The 21,666-nt window shown below is 34.8% G+C and overlaps 1 protein-coding gene across 11 annotated transcripts in view; it reads left to right on the top strand.

Moving 5' to 3' along the window:
* Nucleotides 1-21,666, top strand: part of STAG1 (stromal antigen 1) — a 393,923-nt gene that overhangs the window by 237,063 nt on the left and 135,194 nt on the right. For all 11 annotated transcript variants that reach the window (XM_025449001.3, XM_035704782.2, XM_049099673.1 and 8 more), the window contains 2 exons: nt 4,582-4,733; nt 6,551-6,624. In XM_025449001.3, the coding sequence (XP_025304786.1) occupies nt 4,582-4,733; nt 6,551-6,624 (226 nt within the window). The remainder of the gene's footprint in view (nt 1-4,581; nt 4,734-6,550; nt 6,625-21,666) is intronic.

Below are 21,666 nucleotides of genomic sequence, written 5' to 3'. Positions count from 1 at the left end.
TAAACATTTTTTATTCAGAATAAAAAACTCTATAGTAAACTATAGAGCCACCCATGGCTCTCAGCCATCAAATTCTCTTCCTTGAAGGCAACCAAAGTTGCCAGTCTCATATATTTTTTTCCAGAGATTATGAATATAATGGCACATACATATTCATTGAGAGCAGTATGATGTAGTACTTAAGAACTTGGACTATGGAGCATGACTGCCTGTAATCAAATTCTGTCTCTGCCAGTTACTGGCTGTGTAACTGGCAAGTCTCTTAGCTGATCTGGGGCTCAGTTTTCTTCTATGTACAAAAGGAATAATTAGAATATACTTGATAGAATTGTGAAGTATATAATGAAGTATTCATCAACAAATATCTTGGGGATCACTGGATGGCTCAGCGGTTTAGTGCCTGTCTTTTGCCCAGGGTGTGGTCCTGGAGTCCCAGGATCGACCCACATCAGGCTCCCTGCATGGAGCCTACTTCTCTCTCTGCCTGTGTCTCTGCTCTGCCTCTCTCTCTCTCTGTGTCTCTCATGAATAAATAAATTTAAAAATCCTAAAAAAAAAAAAAAAAAACAACACACCCCAAAACAGAAAAAAACCAAATACCTTCAAATATAACAAATATCAAATAAATTATGGCTCATTTTTTCTGATGGCTGAATAGTTTATTCATTGGTCAGATGTACTGTCTCGTTTTATGGCTCTAAGTAACAATGTCTTTTTTTAAAAGACTTTTTCTATTTGAGAGAAAGATAGCAAGCACAAGCAGAGGGGAGAGGGAGAAGCAGGCTCCTCCCTTAACAGGGAGCCATACTCGGGACTTGTTCTCAGGCTTGACCTCAGGACCCTGGGATCATGACTGAACCAAAGGCAGACGCTTAACAGACTGAGCCATCTGGGAGCCCCAATAACAATGACTTTGATGATGGCTTCCAAATGTTATTCCACTTAGATACCTAATAAGCACAAAGCTTTCTAATTACCCTTGCTTTTTCTTTTATCTTATTTCCTACATTATAATCTGTCATGGTTTTTTTTTTAGCTCTACCTTCAAAATCTCTCTACCAAAATGAGACCATTTTAATCTAAGCCAGTATTGCTTTACTGAGTTGCTCAAAGCCAACAACTTGAGAATCATCATTGCAGACTTTTGGCAAAATATTTTCAGCTCTCAATGTTCTTCTATTTGGTCTCCCTTTTTCTTTTCCACTTTTACTCTTCTATAATCTGTTCACACAACAGTTTGAAATGTAAATCAGACTATTTCCCCACTCACACTATATTTTCCAGTGGGTCTTAACCTCATTTAAATTTAATTCCTGAGTCATAACTAGATCCTAGTAGAACTCTCGTAACCTGGCTTCTTGATTTCTTCCTTACACCCTCACTTGTTTTTGTGCTTCAGCCACACCAAATCCCTTGCTCTTTTATGAGTGCGCTCATCATAACAATTTATCTCATAACCTTCATACTTTTTACTCCCTCTCCCTGGAACACTTTTGTGTCATATAATCATATGCTCATTTCCTCAATGTTGATATGTGAGCTCTGCAGAGAGGCTTCCTACCTGACTACCCTTTTTACTCTAATTATTTTTTTACTATACTTTTAAAAAATCATCTCGTATTTTTCTTTATAGATTTTTCATTAGCTGACATACTTTCTTCCATTTGTATATTCTGTATCTGTTTATTGTCTGCTCCACACTACAATATAATAATCATGAGGCAGCTACTCTTGTCTCATTCACTTTTGTACTTCTAATTCATGGAACAGTGCTAAGTACATGTTGAATTGATAAATGAGTAAGGAAGCATTAAATTAGTGTTTATTGAACTCTCTGTGGTAAAAGACTAGTTTTTTAATTACCAATCTGTTACAACCTAATACTTTTGTGAAATGGAATAAAATGAAGTATATGTTTCTTAGTATCATTTTATTATTGGAGTCCGTGGACATAAGATCACTGTCAGATTGTTATAAAAATTTCTAAAAGCTTACTTGCAAATTTGCACTGATAATGAACTGTTAACAAAGTATTTGTGGTCAGCACCTATTTCCAGACCATATTATGAGTAGCACAGCACTTAAGTTTGTCATTCTGTAGCCACCAGTTAAAATTCAAAGGCTAAAACAGTATTTTTTCTCTTTGGTAAACAAGTAGAGACTATTTCAAAGCCGGTGTCACAGAATCCAGGCTGAATTCCTGTAGGATTATTAATTTATAAAATAGTTCCTTTAGAAATACCAGTAAAATTTAATTAGTGTTCCCTCCGTGCAGGAAGGAGTCTTATCACTGGACTCAGTCAGATATCACAATCCCCATGTGATGTCTGTGTCATTAAATTAGAAGTCTTTTCTTCAGTAGCTATTTATTTGCTAGTATGTTGGTATGTGAAATGAAAATTTCCAAAGCTTAAGTTTTACAGATCAATAAGCATTTTATCTCAGTAAATAGTGTTCTATCCTAATACTTCTGTGAAAATTTATTGATCATTTTGCATTTTTATTTGCTTTAGTATGTTGATTTGTATCTAGGATGGGAGGAGGGTCATTACACACAATGGCAATTGGGAGTTTGGGATCTGGGATTACAAGGAGATAAATAGCTAAAAGCAAAAGTCCTTTTTTTTTTTTTTAATATTTATTTATTTAAGAGAGAGCGCGCGCACGTGCACACGCACACACAAGTTGGGGGGAAGAGCAAAGAGAGAGGGAGAAGCAGACTTCCTGCTGAGCAGGGAGCCCAATGCAGGGCTTGATCCCAGGACTTCTAGATCATGACCTGTGCAAGGCAGATGCTTACCTACTGAGTTCATCAAGACACACCAAAAGCAAAAGTCTTTAAATTGAAGAATTCTGTGTCTTGGTTTCCTCTAGTGAATCCCAGCTAGGGTTCGTGTTAATTTTAATGCTTTCTGACTCCTTCATCTACAAGTCATTTTGTTTTGGGGATCTAGAAGTATTTACTGAATTAAGCTCCATTGGTATGATTTTTTTTTTTTCTTCATTGGTATGATTTTGTATCCTCAGGGCAAACTCTGTCACATTATTATCTCTGACTTGGGTAGTGTGAATGGCCCAGATCCCTCTTGTCTTTGAGCTATTCTCTTTTTCATACAGATTAGTTTAAAAAGTGGTTTTAACTTTCATAGTATCATCAGATATCCTGTTGACAATGTGTGAAATATTGTAAAATCAGTAGACTGTATTTTGAAGCAAGAATATTTCTTGTTTACTATTTGAGACACTGTATATTAAGAAATACTTTAATTAAATGTATTTCTAAGTGGTCACTAACTTAAATACATTTGCTTATATCTTCTATTATAGCTGAAGGGCAGCAGTCATTATTAATATGGAATTGGCAAAAATACAGATAGTTTCAGGTTAACAATTGTGTGTATGTGTAGGTAATAGATACAGATAACATGTATATTTATGTGTAATTAAAGGGAAATAGTGAAGTTTTAAGAGAAATGCATGCTTATATATATAGTGATGGGTATGTTTGCAGATAATCAGATCAGTATTCTAAAACACTGGTTCATTTTTTTATAACTGTACATTCATTCATATTTGCAGATAAATAAATAACCTAGAAGAAACAAAAAGGGAAGTTACTTTACCTGCACAAACTCTCTTATTCCTTTCCGATATTTTCTACACTATCATCATTTCAATAATGAAAATAAATATGAATAGAGAAAAGTTTAAGGTTTGTGTCATACCTGTTTCTCAGATGACTTGAAATAGAAGTTTGAAAGTGTTTAAAGATTTGCGAATACAAGTGAACATTGAGAGCACATGATGTAATGAGCACTGAGTATTATATAGGACTGAGAGTCACTGACCTCTACCTCTGAAACCAATAATACATTATATGTTAATTAATTGAATTTAAATTTAAAAATAAAAGTACATTAACAGTGTGGGGAAAATAGGTCAATCAGAAATTCACAGGATAAATTTTTAATTAATGAGTTTGATAGAATATGTATTTCAGGGTTTGAAGGTTATGCTATATTCACAGAGGTGAGGAACAGCAAGCAGAAAACCCATCTTTCTGAGTAAAGATCATGAATTGATTGTAAACATCTAAGGCATCTTTGAAGTGTCTAAATAAAGGTATTGAAAAAACGATTGTGTATACACAGAATTCGTGGTCAGAAGAGAGTTCTAATAGACATGATTAGTACACCCTTACTAAAGTATGCATATTTGATGGTGGGGAAGAGGAGTTGTAAATCTTTCTTACTGATAATTAGGATGACACTGTTTTTTTATTTTATTTATTTTATTTTATTTTATTTTATTTTATTTTATTTTATTTTATTTTATTTTTGAGGCTGTTTTTAAATGGGAAATATTAATGAAGACACTATAGAGACACTGAGGCACAGAAAAACAGCTTAAGATGATGACTTTATTTCTGTAAAATAAGTTTCATTTTTTAATTTATGACTGAGTTATAAAACATAGAAACTGAGTCGTTTCTTTCCTTCATCCATTTCCATTATAAATTTGTAATCTTAGGATAAAGATCTGATTAATAGGTGAATACCATCATCTTCCTTAATTTCATAGCCATGAAGCTCATGACTGCATTGGTGAATGTTGCCTTAAACCTCAGTATTCATCAAGATAATACACAAAGACAGTATGAAGCTGAAAGAAATAAAATGATTGGGAAGAGAGCCAATGAAAGGTTGGAGCTACTTCTTCAGAAACGCAAAGAGGTAAGTTTCATGTTTCATACTATCTGTAAAAAGGCATATGTGCATTTTTTAAATTTATTTAAGTTAGATTATGTGATCTCAGACTTTTCAAATTAACCTGGAATGGTCAGCCAGTTATTATCTAAATGCTGTCTGATGACAGAAGAAAATCCTAAAACAATCCTACTTTTGAAAGAAGGTAATCTGGAGGGTAGGTAACTCAGAAGGATTATCAAGCTGTGAGTTCATAAAGCATAATAAATACTAAGATCAGAGCTGGGGGCCAGCAAAGCCGCATTTCCAGAAGGAAGCCAAAGACTTCGTACTAGGTGATAAATAAAGTATTTCTGTGAATAAAATTGGTCCCAGTTTTACACTGAGATTTTCATATATATGCTGAAAGTGTTTTAAACTGGCTTTTTAGTAGATAACATTTTTAATCTGTCCATTAGGAAATAAAATTTTAAATGTACAGTATTAGTCTGTATTTTAACTTGGAAAAAGAATAATATATTGCTGTAAGTAAATTATCAATGAATAATGGGTTGTACAGGCAACAGGAAGCAGCAAACTTATGTCTAAGTTATCATTTGTAGTCTATTAGGGTGTTAGGGCTACTGTTACAAATAGAGCAAACTGAGTGGCTTAAAAGAACAGAAATTTATAGTCTCATGGTTCTATAAGCTAGAAGTGGAGGATAACTCCGTTTTTTCTATGACTTCCTTGTGTATCTGTCTCTAACTCTCTCCTTTCTATAAAGAAACCAATCCTATTGGATTTGGGGCCCACTTTAATCCAGAATGACCTCATCTTAACTAATTACATCTGCCACAATCGTATTTCCAAATAAGATTTGAGGTACTGAGGCATTAGGACTTCATCATATGAGTTTCTAAGGAACACAGTTAAAATGATAATAAATACTATACTTGAAATATTGTGAAAGTAAAATTTGGAGTTGTACATTACTAAGTACTACTAACCAAACTGTATGTCTCTTATAATTTCTTATATAATAAATGCAGGAAAAGTAATTTTTAAAACTTAAAATAAGTTGCAGTAATTTGAATTTTTTACTGTGTAAGGATTCCCAACTTTATTTTCATAAACCTGAAATAAAGCATATAGTGAAAGAAGTCTGAAGGAGGAGGAGTTTTATTTTCACATTCTTGTATGTAATAAAAGCAAATATTTCACTGAGTATTAACTGCAGAACAGATTATAAAAAATATCACTTGGAATGTAATTTTATATCATTGCTTTTATTCCTGTTGAGCAGTGAATAAGCTCAAACTTTATTCAGTAGTATTACCTGAATCTTATATCATTACTGTATTGTTTGTTTTTTTCCGTGCGTTCCACCACTAATGAGGATCCTTCCTATCTTCTAGTCTACCTTCTAAATTGGAAACTTGGCCTACTCTCATTTATGAGCTAAACAGATGAGAGTAACGTTTGGATATTTTAGATAGAATATTTTCTTTTACTGTGGCAAATGTTACAATCAAGGATGATCTGTTACAAAAAGAGGCAAAACAAGCCAGGGACCTGACTTTGTTAGAAGAGGTATAGAAATAGGGGCTTCTTTCCAAAGCGGGTTGTATTTGGGACCACAGCAACACTACTCCTGTTAGTCACTGTGTGTATTTGTAAAGAGAGACAAAGGTTCTAACATCAGTGTAGTAAAGCTGTTGAAGTAAGTAATTTCAGACATCTGTTGAATAATAAGTGAGAAAAAAGAACTGGTAATTACTAAGAATAAGAAGAACCGGGAATTAAAAATAACTGAAACTGTGCATTTCAAATAAAATCAAGATTAATTTTTTTTTTAATTTCAGCTGCAGGAAAACCAGGATGAAATTGAAAATATGATGAACTCTATTTTTAAGGGTATATTTGTTCATAGATACCGGTAAGGAATTTTATAAATCACTTTAGATTTTTAACTTAATTTATTGCTTCTGTGTAGACCTAGATAATTATAAAAATGAAAAGGCTAAATAAATGTCATACTGTTCTTGTGAAGGAAGTTGTACCATTACCACATTTTTAAAAATTCAGAACATATATTGTTAGAGACATTCAGTATACTTGCATTTGTACTGATGGAATATTAATTAATATGATAATCATTAAGTTAACATGGCCTTTAATAAAATGTGACTGTCTTGGTATTTGAAAACATTTTAATGTCCTACTTCTTGCCCTGTGATACTTATCTTGTTCCATGGTCAGATTAATCAACAATCTTTTAAAAATACCTCTGTGAAGATAAGAGAAAAGTTGACAGAAAAGGGCACCTCTGTAAATAATCAACAGCACTTTTTTACCTTCAGCTATATACATGAAAGTAGAAGCAAAGTATTTTTGGTATGTTCCGTAACAAACAAGTTTAATTTGTCTTTCTGTGAACTTTTAAATTACCAACTACATTATTAAACAGCGTACTTCATGGAGAATTAATTATATACATATACTTGTTACCTTCTGTTAATTACGCATGGTATGATATGTGTTAAGGTAGATAGATAATAGAGAACTGTTTTTAGACAAATTTGAGATTTTAATTGACCAGTTAATTGAAAAAGTTAGTTAAAACAGGGAAATCCGTTTTTAAAAAAAGAAACGTAACTTTCACATTTTAACTTAAACATTTTGTTCAGTTCAGTTATTTCAATTAATTTGAATTTGAATTCAATTAATTCAAAATATAAAAATAACTTTTGATCTTTTTGGTTTTCAAAGAAAAACACTGACTCAAAAAGATATATGCACCCCCATGCTCATTGCAGCCTTACTATAGCCAAAATATAAAAACAACCTGTAGATGGATGAATAGATAAAGAAATTGTAGTATATATACAATGGAATATTATTCAGCCATTAAAAAATCCTGAAACCTTACCATTTGTAATAATATAAATGGACCTCAAGAGCATTATACTAAGTGAAATAAGCCAGAGAAAGACAAGTATTGTGCTGATATATGTGGAATCTTAAAAAACAAAACAAAACCAAGCTCATAGATGCAGAGAACGGATTGGTGATTGCCAGAGCAGAATAGATAGGAAAAATGAGTGAAGGAGGTCAAAAAGAAAAAAGGAAAAAAATACGGTGCCCTACTGAACAACCCAGAAAATAGTTCACTGTTATCTAGTAAATTGTGCCTTTTATATTATTAGGAAATTTAGGCAAATTTAATAAACTTGAACTTAACTTCCTTCATGGGTAATGGAACTATTAGAACCTGAATAATAAAATTGCACAGGAAAAATCTGTTTAAGAGCTGATTAAGGGATCCCTGGGTGGCGCAGCGGTTTGGCGCCTGCCTTTGGCCCAGGGCGCGATCCTGGAGACCCGGGATCGAATCCCACGTTGGGCTCCCGGTGCATGGAGCCTGCTTCTCCTTCTACCTATGTCTCTGCCTCTCTCTCTCTCTCTGTGTGTGTGACTATCATAAATAAATAAAAATTAAAAAAAAAAAAAAAAAGAGCTGATTAAAAAAAGACAGTGAGAGACACTATGCAACCTGATAGGGATACAGACTACACATACTACACAACCACTACACACACACACACACACACACACACACACACACACACAAATCCTAAAGTTCAAGAAGTTTGGGATTTGGGGAACTAGGTCAACCAATAAAAAAATAAAGCCACTTATCTTTTTAGGAAACCTCAAAATAAGTGAATAAAACTGCTTATATTTACTCACAAATGTACCATATACAGCTCTCCTCATTCCTGAGTTTCTGTCTGTTACATTTTACTTCATTTTACAACATTTTACTTCAACCTGTTTTATTTTTTATGTGAAAAATTCTTTATTTCACCTAAAAAAAAGGGGGGGGTCCAAGACTTTTACTTCAAGTATGAATGGTTTGAAGTTTCATATCTTCTTTTTACATAAATACATATTTTTGAAATGAATTATTGAAAAATTAATTTTTTAAAAAGATTTTATGTATTTGAAAAAGAATGAGCTCACACAAGCAGGGGGAGGGGCAAAAGGGAGAGGGAGAAGTCGATTCCCCACTGAGCAGGGAACCTAACACCAGCTCTATCCCAGGACCCTGAGATCATGACCGGAGATGAAGGCAGATGCTTAACCATCTGAGCCACTCAGATAATCACCCTAAAAAATTAATTTATAAAAAATTAAGAACCTCCATATACCTGTCATGCAGTCATACAATAAAGATTTATAAGAAATATATATTTGGTCATTTGGAACTTTCAGTCCTACCCCCCAACTTCTGGGAAGTTGGCAGGGGTGGAGGGGCTGGAGGTTGAATCAGCTGATGGCAGTGACTTGGTTAATCATAAATATGCAGTAAAGCTTCCATAAAAAACTAAAAAGAATAGTTTCAGAGAGCTTCTGGGTTATTGAACACATGGAGATGCAAGGAGAGTAGCACACCTATAGAGGGCGTGAAAAAATTTTTTCCTTTATCCCATCTCTTATCTTTGTATCTCTTTATATGGCTGTTGATTCAAATCCTTTATCATATCCTTTAATGAATTGGTAAATGCAAGTATTTGTTTCCCTGAGTTCTTTGAGCCACTCTAGCATATTAAAAGAAGCTAAGGAGGGGGCACTTGCGTAACATAGTCATTAAGCTTCTGACTCTTGGTTTTGGCTCAGGTTGTGATCTCGTGGTGTCAGACTTTGTGCTGAGCACAGAATCTACATGTGATTTTCTCTCCTTTCCGCACTCTTTTTAAATAAAGAAGTATATATATATTTTTAAAAAGAACCTAAGGGAGGAGGAGGTGATTGGAACCTCCTATCTGTAGCCTGTGGGTCAGAAGCACAGGTAATAAAAAGCCTAGGTCTTGCGACTGGCATCTAAAGCAAGGGGTGGAGATAAATGGCAAAAGTTTTCTCTTGCCATTTTGTAATTCTTCCCTATCTTGCTTTCCGCCAGTCAGCCCCACCCCCATACTCAAGCAGCTATTAATTTGCTGATTTGTTTTCATTTTTAAGGATTTCATAAATTTGGAATTGTAAAGTATATGCTGTTTTTGTTATTTTTTCATCTGACTTTTTTCACTAAGCAAAATTTGTCTTTCATCATTAAGACTGTTAAATTGTAAGGTTTTCATAGATGCCCTTTATCAAGTTGAGGAAATTTCCCTTCTTTTCTTAGTTTTCTAAGACATTTTATTAGAATTGGATCTTAGATTTTGTCAAATGCTTTTCTATATCTGTTGAGATCAGTAAATGCAGTTTTTCTTCTTTGGAAGACTGTTAATATGAATTAAATTGGTTGACATTCAGATATTAGCCTTAAATTCTTGGGATAAAACCCTCATAGTCATGATATATTATTCTTTCTATATAATGTTACATATCATTTCCTGAATTTTCCTAAGAATTTTGGTTCTGTGTTCAAGAGAGATAAATCTCTTTATTTTATTGAATGGCTCTCACTGCTTTTGGTACCATGGTAATGCTGGCTTTGTTGAATGGATTGTAATATAGTCTCTCCTTTTTAATTTTCTGTAAGAGTTTAATAGTATCATTACTATTTTTCTTCAGATAGGTATTCTATTGAGACCTAGAATTTTCTTTATAAGATATTTTTAAGTGCAAATTAAATTTCTTTAATAGATACAAGTCTGTTCATTTTATATCTTACATGAAAATGATACATTGATCTAAGTTACTGAATTATATTCCACAAGTATTAGCATAAGGTTGGTTATAATATTGGTGGTTTCACATGTCTTGTATCAGTTGTATTTACGTTTCTTAAAAATTGAGATTTGAGGAGGAAGAGTTAAGATGCTGGAGGAGTATGGAGACCTTAAGCTTGCCTCCTCCCTTGAATGCAGCTAGACAAATACCAAATCATTATGAACACCCAAGAAGTCAATCTGAGGACTGAGAGAACAGAACTAAAAGTCTTACAAGTAGAATTGTAGAAGGTAGGAGCTATGGAAGGTTGATTTGGGGGAGATAAGAACTACAGGTGCTACAGAGGAAAGGGAGCCCTGCTTATGGAGACTACTGAAAGGTATAAAAAGCAGTGGAGTGTAAAATCTGAAATTTTAGGAGGCTGTCATCTGCCTTAGTGGTTCTCTGTGAGGAAGGAGTGCAGAAACCCAGGAGGAGCAGGCAGCATGGTCTCGGGATCTGTGGTTCACGGGGGGAGAAAGTTTTCCTACTTGAAGTGCATTTGGTACAGGTGATCACCCTCTTCAGGGGCAAAAGACCTAGCAGGTACCAATGAGCTGCCACCTTCTCCAGCAAAGGAACAAAGATGGCAGGTGAGAGCAGCAAACCTTAGCTCTGGCTTTGTGCTCCGATTTACCGTAAACTCCTAACTGTTGCGTGGTTGCGTGATATTTTCTGGGACAAGCCAGAACTGGCCATAGCACAATGACACCCTCCCTCAGAGGATCAGCACAGGTTCCTGCCTGGGGTGGGGAGGTGGTCTCTGAAGTTTGGAGTTTCAAAACAGCCCCGCCTGAGGTAAAATCCAGGAATGTGATGCCACCTGGCAGGCAGAGAGCTCGGACATAGACAGGGTGAAGGCAGGGGTCTCACAGAGCTGAGGACACAGCAGGGGTGATTTTTTGCTCATCTGTAAGGAGTTACTGAGGAGTGGTGGGCATGAGCTCCCTACTCTTGAAACAAGAGAGCAGGGTGAACCCAGTTGCACCCCACACCCATCAGCACTGATCTACTTCAATGAAAAAAACTGCCACCCCGGGGTGGCCTGAGCCTCTTAAACCAAGCGCAGTCCCCTGTGTCCTATAGGTGCATCTCTACTAGGTTAGGTCCCCCTGAGAATCAGAGTAGCAGGCCCCTCCCCAAGACCAGCACAACCCCTGCCCACACCAAGTCTACTCATCATAGAGTGCTAGAAAGTTTCAGCTCTGGGGGAAATTGGCTGTAGCTTCCATTACATTTTTATTTAAATTTTTTTCTATTGTTTTTCCCTTTTTAAGTTTGTTTAAATTTAAAATCAATTAGCATATAGTGTATTATTAGTTGCAAAGATAGAGTTCAGTGATTCATCAGCCTTTTATAATACCTGGTCCTCATTACATCACATGCCCTCCTTAATGTCCATTACCCCCAGTTACCTGCTCTCTGCAGCCCCTCACACCCAGCAACTCTCAGTTTGTTTCCCATGATTCTCTTACGATTTGTCTCATTCTATGATTTCATCTTATTTTTCCTTCTTTCTCCTACAATCCTCTGTTTTGTTAAATTCCACATGAGTGAGATTATATAATGATCGTCTCTCTTTGACTTATTTCGCTTAGCATAATCCCCTCTGGTTCCATCCCTGCTGTTGGAAATGGCAAGATTTCATTCTTTTTGTTGGTTGAGTAGTATTCCATTATGTATATATACTACATCTTCTTAATCCATTCATCTGTTGGTGGTTATCTAGACTCTTTCCATAGTTTGATTATTATAAATATCACTGCTTAAACATTGGAGTCCAAGTGCCCCTTTGGATCACTACATTTGTGTCTTTGGGGTAAATCTGTAGTGTTACAATTGCAGGGTAATAAGGTAGCTGTATTTTCAACTTTTTGAGGAACCTCTATACTGTTTTCCACAGTGACTGCACCAGCTTGCATTCCCACCAACAGTGTAAACAGGTTCCCCTTTCTCCACATAGTCGCCAACATCTGTTGTTTCCTGAACTGTTCATTTTGATGTGAGGTGGTATCTCATTGTGATTTTGATTTGTATTTCTCTGATGCCAAGTGATGTGGAGCATTTTTTTGCATGTCTGTTGGCCATTTGTATAAGGAGAAATGTCTGTTCATATCTTCTGTCCATTTTTTGACTAGATTATTTGTTCTTTTGGTGTTGAGTTTGATAAGTTCTTTATAGATTTTGGATACTAGCCCTTTATCTGATATATCATTTGCAAATATCTTCTCCCATTCTATTGGTTGTCTTTTGGTTTATATAGAACACTCATGAAAGAAATTGAGGAAGACAAAAAGAAATGGGAAAAGTCCCATGCTTATGGATGAAAAGAATAAATATTGTTAAAATGTCTATGCTATGTAGAAGAACCTGTACATTTACTGCAATCCCTATCAAAAGACCATCAACTTTTTTTCATAGAGCTGGAACAAATAATCCTAAAATTTGTATAGAACTAGAAAAGATCCCAGATAGCCAAAGAACTGTTGAAGAAGAAAAACAAAGCTGGGGGCATCACAATTTTGGACTTCAGGCTATATTACAAAGCTGTAATCATCAAGACACTATGGTACTGGCACAAAAACAGGTACATAGATCAATGGAGAATAGAGAACCCAGAAATGGACCCTCAACTCTATGGTCAGCTAATTTTCGACAAAGCCAGAAAGAATATCCAATTGAAAAAACTCTCTTCAACAGATAGTTTTGGGAAAAATTAGATAGCCGCATGCAGAAGAGTGAAACCGGACCACTTACACCATACACAAAAATAGACTCAAAATGATTGAAAGATTGACTTTTAATGATTTTCTTAATTTAATTTTTTATTTTATTTTTATTAATACATATATTTTTATTTTTTTATTTTTTATTTTTAAAGATTTTTATTTATTTATTCATGGGAGACAGAGAGAGAGACAGAGACACAGGCAGAGGGAGAAGCAGGCTCCATGCAGGGAACCCAACGTGGGACTCGATCCTGGGTCTCTAGGATCACACCTTAGGCTGTAGGCAGCGCTAAACCACTGAGCCACCAGGGCTGCCCTATTAATACATATATTTTTAATTTTATCTTTTGGATCTAGCTTCCTTTAACAAGCAGACCAAAACACACCGAGGATCTAGCTCTTTTTTCTTTTTTCTTTTTTCCTTCTTCTTTTTTTTTTTTTTTTTTTTCTGGACAAAATGACAAGATGGAGAATTCACCCCCCAAAAAAAGAACAGGAAGTAGAAATAATTGCTAGGAACTTAATCGATACAGATACAAGTAAGATATCTGAACTAGAATTTAAAACAATTATAAGAATACTAACTGGCTAGGAAAAAAGTATAGAAGACACTAGGGAATCCTTTACTGCAGCGATAAAAGAACAAAAATCTAGTCAGGCCCAAATTAAAAATGCTATAATTGAGACACCAATCCAAATGGATATCATAACAATGGGGATGGATGAAGCAGATGAATGAATGAGTGACATGGAAGATAAAATTATGAGAAATAATGAAGCCGAAATGAAGAGGGAAAGAAAGGTATTGGATCACAAAGGTAGACTTACGGAACTTAGCAACTTCTTAAAACGTAATAACATTCCAACTCCCAGAAGCTGAAGAAAGAGCAAAAGGGGCAGAAGGTTTATTTGAGCAAATTACAGCTGAAAACTTTCCATAATCTGAGGAAGGACACAGACATCAAAATCCAAGAAGCACAGAGAACCCCCATTAAATTCAACAAAAGCTGGCCCTCACCTAAGCGTATCATAGCCAAATTCAGAAAACACACAAAGGGATCCTAAAAGCAGCAGAGGAAAAAAGTCAGCAAGGAAACAAGGGCTTTGAATGCCACACTGGACCAGGTGGACTTAACAGATATTTTTCAGAACAATTCATCCTAGAACAGCAGATCACATTGTTTTCAAATGCATATTGAACATTCTCCAGAATAGATCACATACTGGATCACAAATCAGCCCTCATCAAGATCATTCTATGCATATTTTCACACCAAACACTATGAAACTTGAAGTTAACCACTAGAAGAAATTTGCAAAGACCACGACACATGGAGGTTAAAGAGCATACTACTAAAGGATGAATGGATTAGCCAGGAAATTAAAGAAGAAATTTTAAAAAGTATTTGGGCAACAGTCCAAAACCTTTGGGATACAGCAAAGGCAATCATAAGAGGGAAGTGTATTGTAATAGAGACTTACATCAAAAAGTAAGAAAAGTCTCAAATATATAATCTAAAAGAGGAACAGTAAATAAAGCCTAAAGCCTGCAGAAGTAGGGAAATAATAAAGATGAGAACAGAAATAAATGATATAGAAACAAAAAATGCAGTAGAACAGATCAATGAAACTAAGAACTGATTCTTCAAAGAATTAATAAAATTGATAAACCCCTAGCCAGACTAACTAAAAAAGAAAAGACAATGGATCCAAGTAAAATCATGAATGAAAGAGAAAAGATCACAACCAACATCACAGAAATACAAATAAATCATAAGAGAACATTATGAAAAATTATATACCAACACAATGGGCAATCTGAAAGAAGTGGACAAATTGCTAGAAACATACAAACTACCAAAACTGAAAAAGGAAGAAATAGAAAATTTGAACAGATCCATAATCAGCAAAGAAATTGAATCAGTAATCAGAAATCTCCCAACAAAGAAAAGTCTGGCACTAGATGGCTTCACAGAGAAATTCTACCAGACATTTAAAGACAAATTTAATACTTCTCAAATTATTTCAAAAAATAGAAATGGAAGGGGTACCAGGGTGGCTCTGTTGGTTAAGAGTCTGAGTTGGTTTCACTGTATATCATGGTCTTGGGTTCCTGAGATCAAGCCTGGCATCAGGCTTCCATGCTCAATGGGGAGTCTGCTTCTCTCTCTCCCTTTGTCCTCCCCCCCCCCCACATGCTTGCTCTCTCTCTCTCTCTCTCTCTCTAAAATCAATAAATAAATCCTAAAAAAAAAAAAAATAGAAATGGAAGGAAAACTTCCAAACTCCTTCTGCAAGGCCAGCATTACCTTGATTCCAAAACCAGACAAAGACCTCACTAGAAAGGAGAATTGGGCCAGTATCCCTGATTAAAGTGGATGCAGACATTCTCAACAAGATATTAGGAAATCAAATCCAACAGTACATCAAAAGAATTATTCACCACATTCAAGTGGGATTTACTCTTGTGCTGCAAGGATGATTCAATATTCATAAATCAATCACTGTGATACACCACATTAATAAAAGAAAGGACAAGAACCATATGATCTTCTCAATGGATGCAGAAAAAGAATTTGACAAAATACAGCATCTATTCCTAAAAACCCTCAACAAGAAGTGCCTGGGTTGCTCAGTTGGTTAAGCATCTTCCTTCAGCTCAGTTCATGATCCCAGCATCATAGGATCAATTCCACATTGGGCTCCCTGCTCAGCAGGATCTGCTTCTCCCTTTCCCTCTCCCCCTGCTGATTCCCTCTCTCTCTCTCTAATAAAAAAGTGAACTGTTTTTTAAAAAACCTCAACAAAGTAGAGGTAGATGGAACATACCTCAACTGTCATAAAGTCCATATACAAAAGACTCACAGCTAATATCATACTCAATGGGGAAAAACTGAGAGCTTTTCTTCTATAGTCAGGAGTAAGACAGAGATGTCCACTCTCACCATTACTATTTAACATAGTACTGGAAGTCTTAGCTTCAGCAGTCAGACAGGAAAAAGAAATAGAAGGCATACAAATACCAAGGAAGAAGTCAAACTTACTCTTTGCAGGTGACTTGACAGTCTATGTAGAAAACCCAAACAACTCCAACAAAAAATTTTTAGAACCGATACACAAATTTAGCAATGTCACAGGATATAAAATCAATGTATAGAGATCTGTTGTATTTCTATATACTAATTATGAAGACAGAGAAAAAGAAATAAAAGAATCAATCCCATTTGCAGTTGCACCTAAAACAATATAATACTTAGGAATAAATCTAACCAAAGAGGTAAAAGATATGTACTCTGAAGACTATAGAACACTTATGAAAGAAATTGAAGGGGACACAAAGAAATGAAAAAAATTTTCTATGCTCATGGATTACAAGAACAGACATTGTTAAAATGTCTGTACTATTCAAAGCAATCTACACAATTAATGCAATCTCTATCGACAGCATTTTTCACAGAGCTAGAACAAACCTCAAATTTGTATGGAACCATAGAAGGTCCCAAATAGCCAAAGCAGTCTTGAAAGAGAAAAGCAAAGCTGGAAGCATCATGATTCTGGACCTCAGGCTATATTACAAAATTGTAGTCATCAATATAGTATGGTACTGGCACAAAAAGAGTTTAATGGAACAGAATAGAAAACCCAGAGATGGACCCACAGGTATATGGTCAGTTAATCTTTGACAAAACAAAAAAGAATATTTCCAATGGGAAAAAGTCTCCAACAAACAGTGCTGGGAAAACAGGACAGCAATATGGAAAAAAAAACCGGACCACTTTCTTATACCATACTGGAGCATAAACCCAAAATGGATGAAAGATCTAACTGTGAGACAGGAAACCATCAGAATCCTAGAGGAAAACACAGGCACCGATCTTTTTGACCTTGACCTTGGCTGTAGCAACTTTTTACTAGACACATCTCCAGAAACAAGAGAAACTGAATCAAAATGAACTGTTGGGACTTCATCAAGATAAAAAGCTTCTGCACAATGGGGGAAACAACAAAACTAAAAGCCTATGGAATGGGAGAGAAGATATTTGCAAATAACATATCTGCTAAAGGGTTAGTATCCAAAAACTACAAAGAACTTACCAAGCTCAACACCCAAAAGCCAAATAACCCATTTAAGAAATGGGCAGAAAACTTGAATAAATGTTTTTCCAAAGAAGACATCCAGATAGCTAACTGACAATGAAAAGATGCTGAACATCACTCATCATCAGGGAAATACAAATAAAAACCATGGTGAGATACCATTTTATACTTGTCAGAAATGCTAAAATTAACAACACAAGAAACAACATGTGTTAATGAGAATGCAAAGAAAGAGGACCTCTTGCACTGTTGGTGGAAACACAAACTGGGGCAGCCACTCTAGAGAACAGTATGTAGGTTCCTTAAAAAGTTAAAAATAGAACCATCTACAATCCAGAAATAACCACTACTAGGTATTTAACCAAATGATATAAAAATACAGACTCGAAGGAGTACATGCACCCTGACGTTTATAGCAGCATTATCAATAGTAGCCGAACTGTGGAAAGAGCCCAATTGTCCATTGACTGATAAAGGGATAAAAGAAAATGTGGTATATATATATATATACACACACACACACACACACACACACACACACTCTAGCATAAAAAGAATGAAATCTTGTTATTTGGAAGATATGGATAGAGCTAGAGAGTATATTTTACTAAGTGAAATAAGTCAGAGAAAGGCAAGTACCATATATGATCTCACTCATATGTGGAATTTAAGAAACAAAACAGATGAACAAATGGGTGGGGAAAAAATACAAAAAGAGAGATGGAAACAGATCATAAGAGACTTTAAGAGACCTGAGGGTTGATGGATGGAGGTAGGTTGAGGATGGTCTAGATTAGTGATGGGTATTAGGAAGTGTACTTGTTATGATAAACATTGTGAGTTATATGTAATTGATGAATCACTGAATTCTACTCCTGAAGCCAGTATTGTGCTGTATGATACCTAGAATTTACATAAAAATTTGAAAAAAGAAAAATTAGATTTTGTTTACAATGAAGTTCTCTTATTTTTCTGTTTACTGCTTCATTGATTCCTGTTTTTATTTATTATTTCCTTTCTCCTGCTTAATCTGGTTTTCATTTGCTCTGCTTTTTCTCAAGTTGAAAAGTGTGGCAATTGATTTGAGTCCTATCTTCTAATACTAGAATTTATTCCTATAAGTCTGTTAGTACTGCTCTAGCTGTTTCCCCTAAATTTGGATATGGTGTGTTTCCATTTTCATTTCAAAATGCTTCCTATTTCCATTTGACTTATTTCTTTGACCTATGGTTTATTTAGAAATGTAGTATTTAGTTTACACATATCTGAATGTTTGTTACTGATTTTTAATTTAATTTCATTGTAGTCAGAGAACGTACATTATATAATTTGAATGCTTTTAAATGTTTTAAGATTTGTTTTATGACCGGCAATGGGGTCTATCTTGATAAACATTCTATTTACTCAGGAAAAAGTACATACTGTGCTGCTGATTTTAGGTCAAAATCATTTGGTAGTGTTGAAGTCTTTTCTATCCTTTACTGATTTTGTCTATTTATACTTACTATTATTGAGAGGGATTTTGTGGGAGTACTTTTGTGTGCTTGATACAAGTCATTATTATGTAAATGATTTGCAGGGTTTTTTTCCTTGCCTGTGGCTCTGTTTTCATTTTCTTAATGACAACCTTTTGAAGAGCAAAAGTTTTCAGTTGATTAAGTCATTTATCTCTTTTTCTTTTTGATGTCATATCTGTGAACATTGTGCCTAAACCCAGGTTTTCTCCTTGTGTTTTATTCTAGAAATTTAATAGCTTTTAAATAAAAGTATATGGACCATTGTTTCAGTTAATTTTTGTGTATTTTGGATACAAGGATATACTCTATGTTTTACATATGTATATTCATTTGTCCAAGGACCATTTGGTGAAATGCTCCCTTGCTCCAGTTGATGAATTTTCTTGGAGGTTTTTTTCTATTTGGAAGTAGGCTCCAAATCCAACATGAAGCCCAACAAGGGATTTTTAACTCCCAAACCTGAGATCAAGACCTGAGCTGTGATAAAGAGTGGGATAATTAACTATCTGAGCCACCCAGGCCCACCCCCTCCCTTTTTTTTAAAGTAATCTGTACACCCAGTGTGGGGCTCAAATCATGACATCTATGTTTAGAGTCCCATGCTCTACTGACTGAGCCAACCAGGTACCCCTCCTTGAAGCTTTTCTTTAAAACCAAATGATGATGAATGCAAAGATTAATTTATGGAATTTCAGATCTCTTTATCCTTATGCCCAGACCATCTATATTGATTATATAGTAGCTTTAGAGTAATTTTTTAAGTCTTTGAAATATAATTGACATAGATTATGTAAGTTAAAGTTGTACAGTGTGATGATTTGATTCACATATATATTCTGAAGTGATTACCACTATAAGGTTATTTAACACCTCAGTCACCTCACATTAGTACTAGTTTTTGTGGTGGTGATTATATTTTAAGATTTACTCTTTTAGACACTTCGAAGTATGTAGTAAATGCAATTTTATTAACTGTAGTCACAATGCTATACATTAGATCTCCAGAATTTATTCATCTTATAACTGGAAGTTTTACTCTTTAACTAACATCTCCCCATTTCTCTCACTGCCCAGTCTCTGGCAAACCATTCTACTCTATTTCTAGGAGTTTGGCTTTTTTAGATTCCACATATAAATAGAACATACAGTGTTTGTCTTTTAGGATATGTTTTTAAAATTAGATTGTGTTAAATCCTCCTACTTTGTTCTTTTTCAAAATTATGACGATTATAGATTCTTTGCATTTCTGTATAAATTTTAGGATTAGCTTGTCAATTTTTACATAAAATTTTACTGGAGGGGCATTTGGGTGGTTCAGTGGTTGAGGGTCTGCCTTTGGCTCAGGTTGTGATCCTGGGGTCTTGGGATGGTGTTCCACATCAGGCTTACCGCAGGGAGCCTGCTTCTTTCTCTGCCTATGTCTCTGCCTCTCTCTCTGTGTCTCTCATGAATACATAAGTAAAATCTTAAAAAAAAAAAAAAAGAAAAAAAAGTTTACTGGAATTCTGATGGAGAATATGATAACTCTGTAGACCAATTCAGAGAGAATTGCATTGTTCACAGTATTGACTCTTCCAATCTATGAATATAGATTGTTACCTCAATTTGTTTAGATATGCTTTATTTCTCTTAGCTGTTTTTTATGATTTTCCAGGTACAAGTCTTACACTCCTTTTGTTAAATTTATTTCTAAGTCTTTTCATTTTTTTATCCTATTGTACATGAAATTGTCTTCTTAATTTCAGTTCTAGATTCTTCCTTATTAATATATAAAATTGCAGGGGTTTTTTTATATTCCTCCAGAATGACAAGTAACTTTCATTTGTTGTGTCGTTTTGAGATTTTGTTTGTTTTTACAAGTTATTTAAGATTTTGCCTATACGGATCATATCATATGTGAATAAAGACCATTTTTATTTTTACTTTCTAAGTCTAAAGACTTTTTCTGTGTCTTGGCTTACGTCCCCTTCCCCTTCCCCTTCCTTTCCTTTTATAACCTTATTGCACTGGCTGTAGAATCTCCAGTACAAAACTGAATAAAAGTAGTAAGAGAGGACAGCGTTCTGTTTTTTCTGATCTTTCTCTAATCTTGGGAAAACAATTCAATCTTTAAGGTTACTAGCTTTTAAGTTTTGTATTGATATCCTTTACAGGATGAGGAAATTCCCTTCTAGCCTAATTTTCTTGTTTTTATCATGATTGATTGGTTTGGGTTTTTTCTGTTTCGGTTAAGATGAAAATACAGACTTTTTCCTTTTTTATTCTATTAGTTGATCTTCAGATATTAAGCCAGTTTTACCTTCTGGGAAAAAATTCTACATGATCATGATACATAATCCTATTTTTATGCTGCTGGATTTAGTTTGCTAATGCCATGTTAAGGATTTTTGTGTCTACTTTCATAGGGAAGGGCATTAATCTAGTTACTGGCCTTATAAAATACTCTGTGAAGTGTTCCCTTCTCTATTTTCTGAAACAGTTTATGAAAGATTGATACTATTTCTTTTTTATAATTTGATAGGATTCACCAGTGAAGCCTTTTAAACCTCTGGGTTTTTTTGGGTGAAGATTTTCAATTATTGATTATATTATCTTATTACAGATCTATCCCAGTTTTTCTGTTTGTTGATTCATTATAGAAATTTGTGTCTTTCAGACAATATGTCCACTACATATATATTGCAGATTTGACGGCATAATGTTGCTCATGGTATTTCCTTACCAAACTTTTTATCTCTTTTTTTAAACGATTTTTATTTGTATATTTATTTATTTATTAGAGAGAGAGAGCCCATACTCATGAGCAGGGGGAGGGGCGGAGGGATAGATGACCTGAAGCCAACTCTGTATTGAATGCAGAGCCAGCCGTGGGGCTCAGTCTCACAACCACAAGATCATAGCCTGAGCTCAAACCGTGAT

This window comes from Canis lupus, chromosome 23 (genome assembly GCF_003254725.2).
Source record: "Canis lupus dingo isolate Sandy chromosome 23, ASM325472v2, whole genome shotgun sequence".
Taxonomy (NCBI): domain Eukaryota; kingdom Metazoa; phylum Chordata; class Mammalia; order Carnivora; family Canidae; genus Canis; species Canis lupus.
The sequence above is the reverse complement of the archived record's forward strand: the minus strand, read 5'-3'. Positions and strand labels throughout refer to the sequence as shown.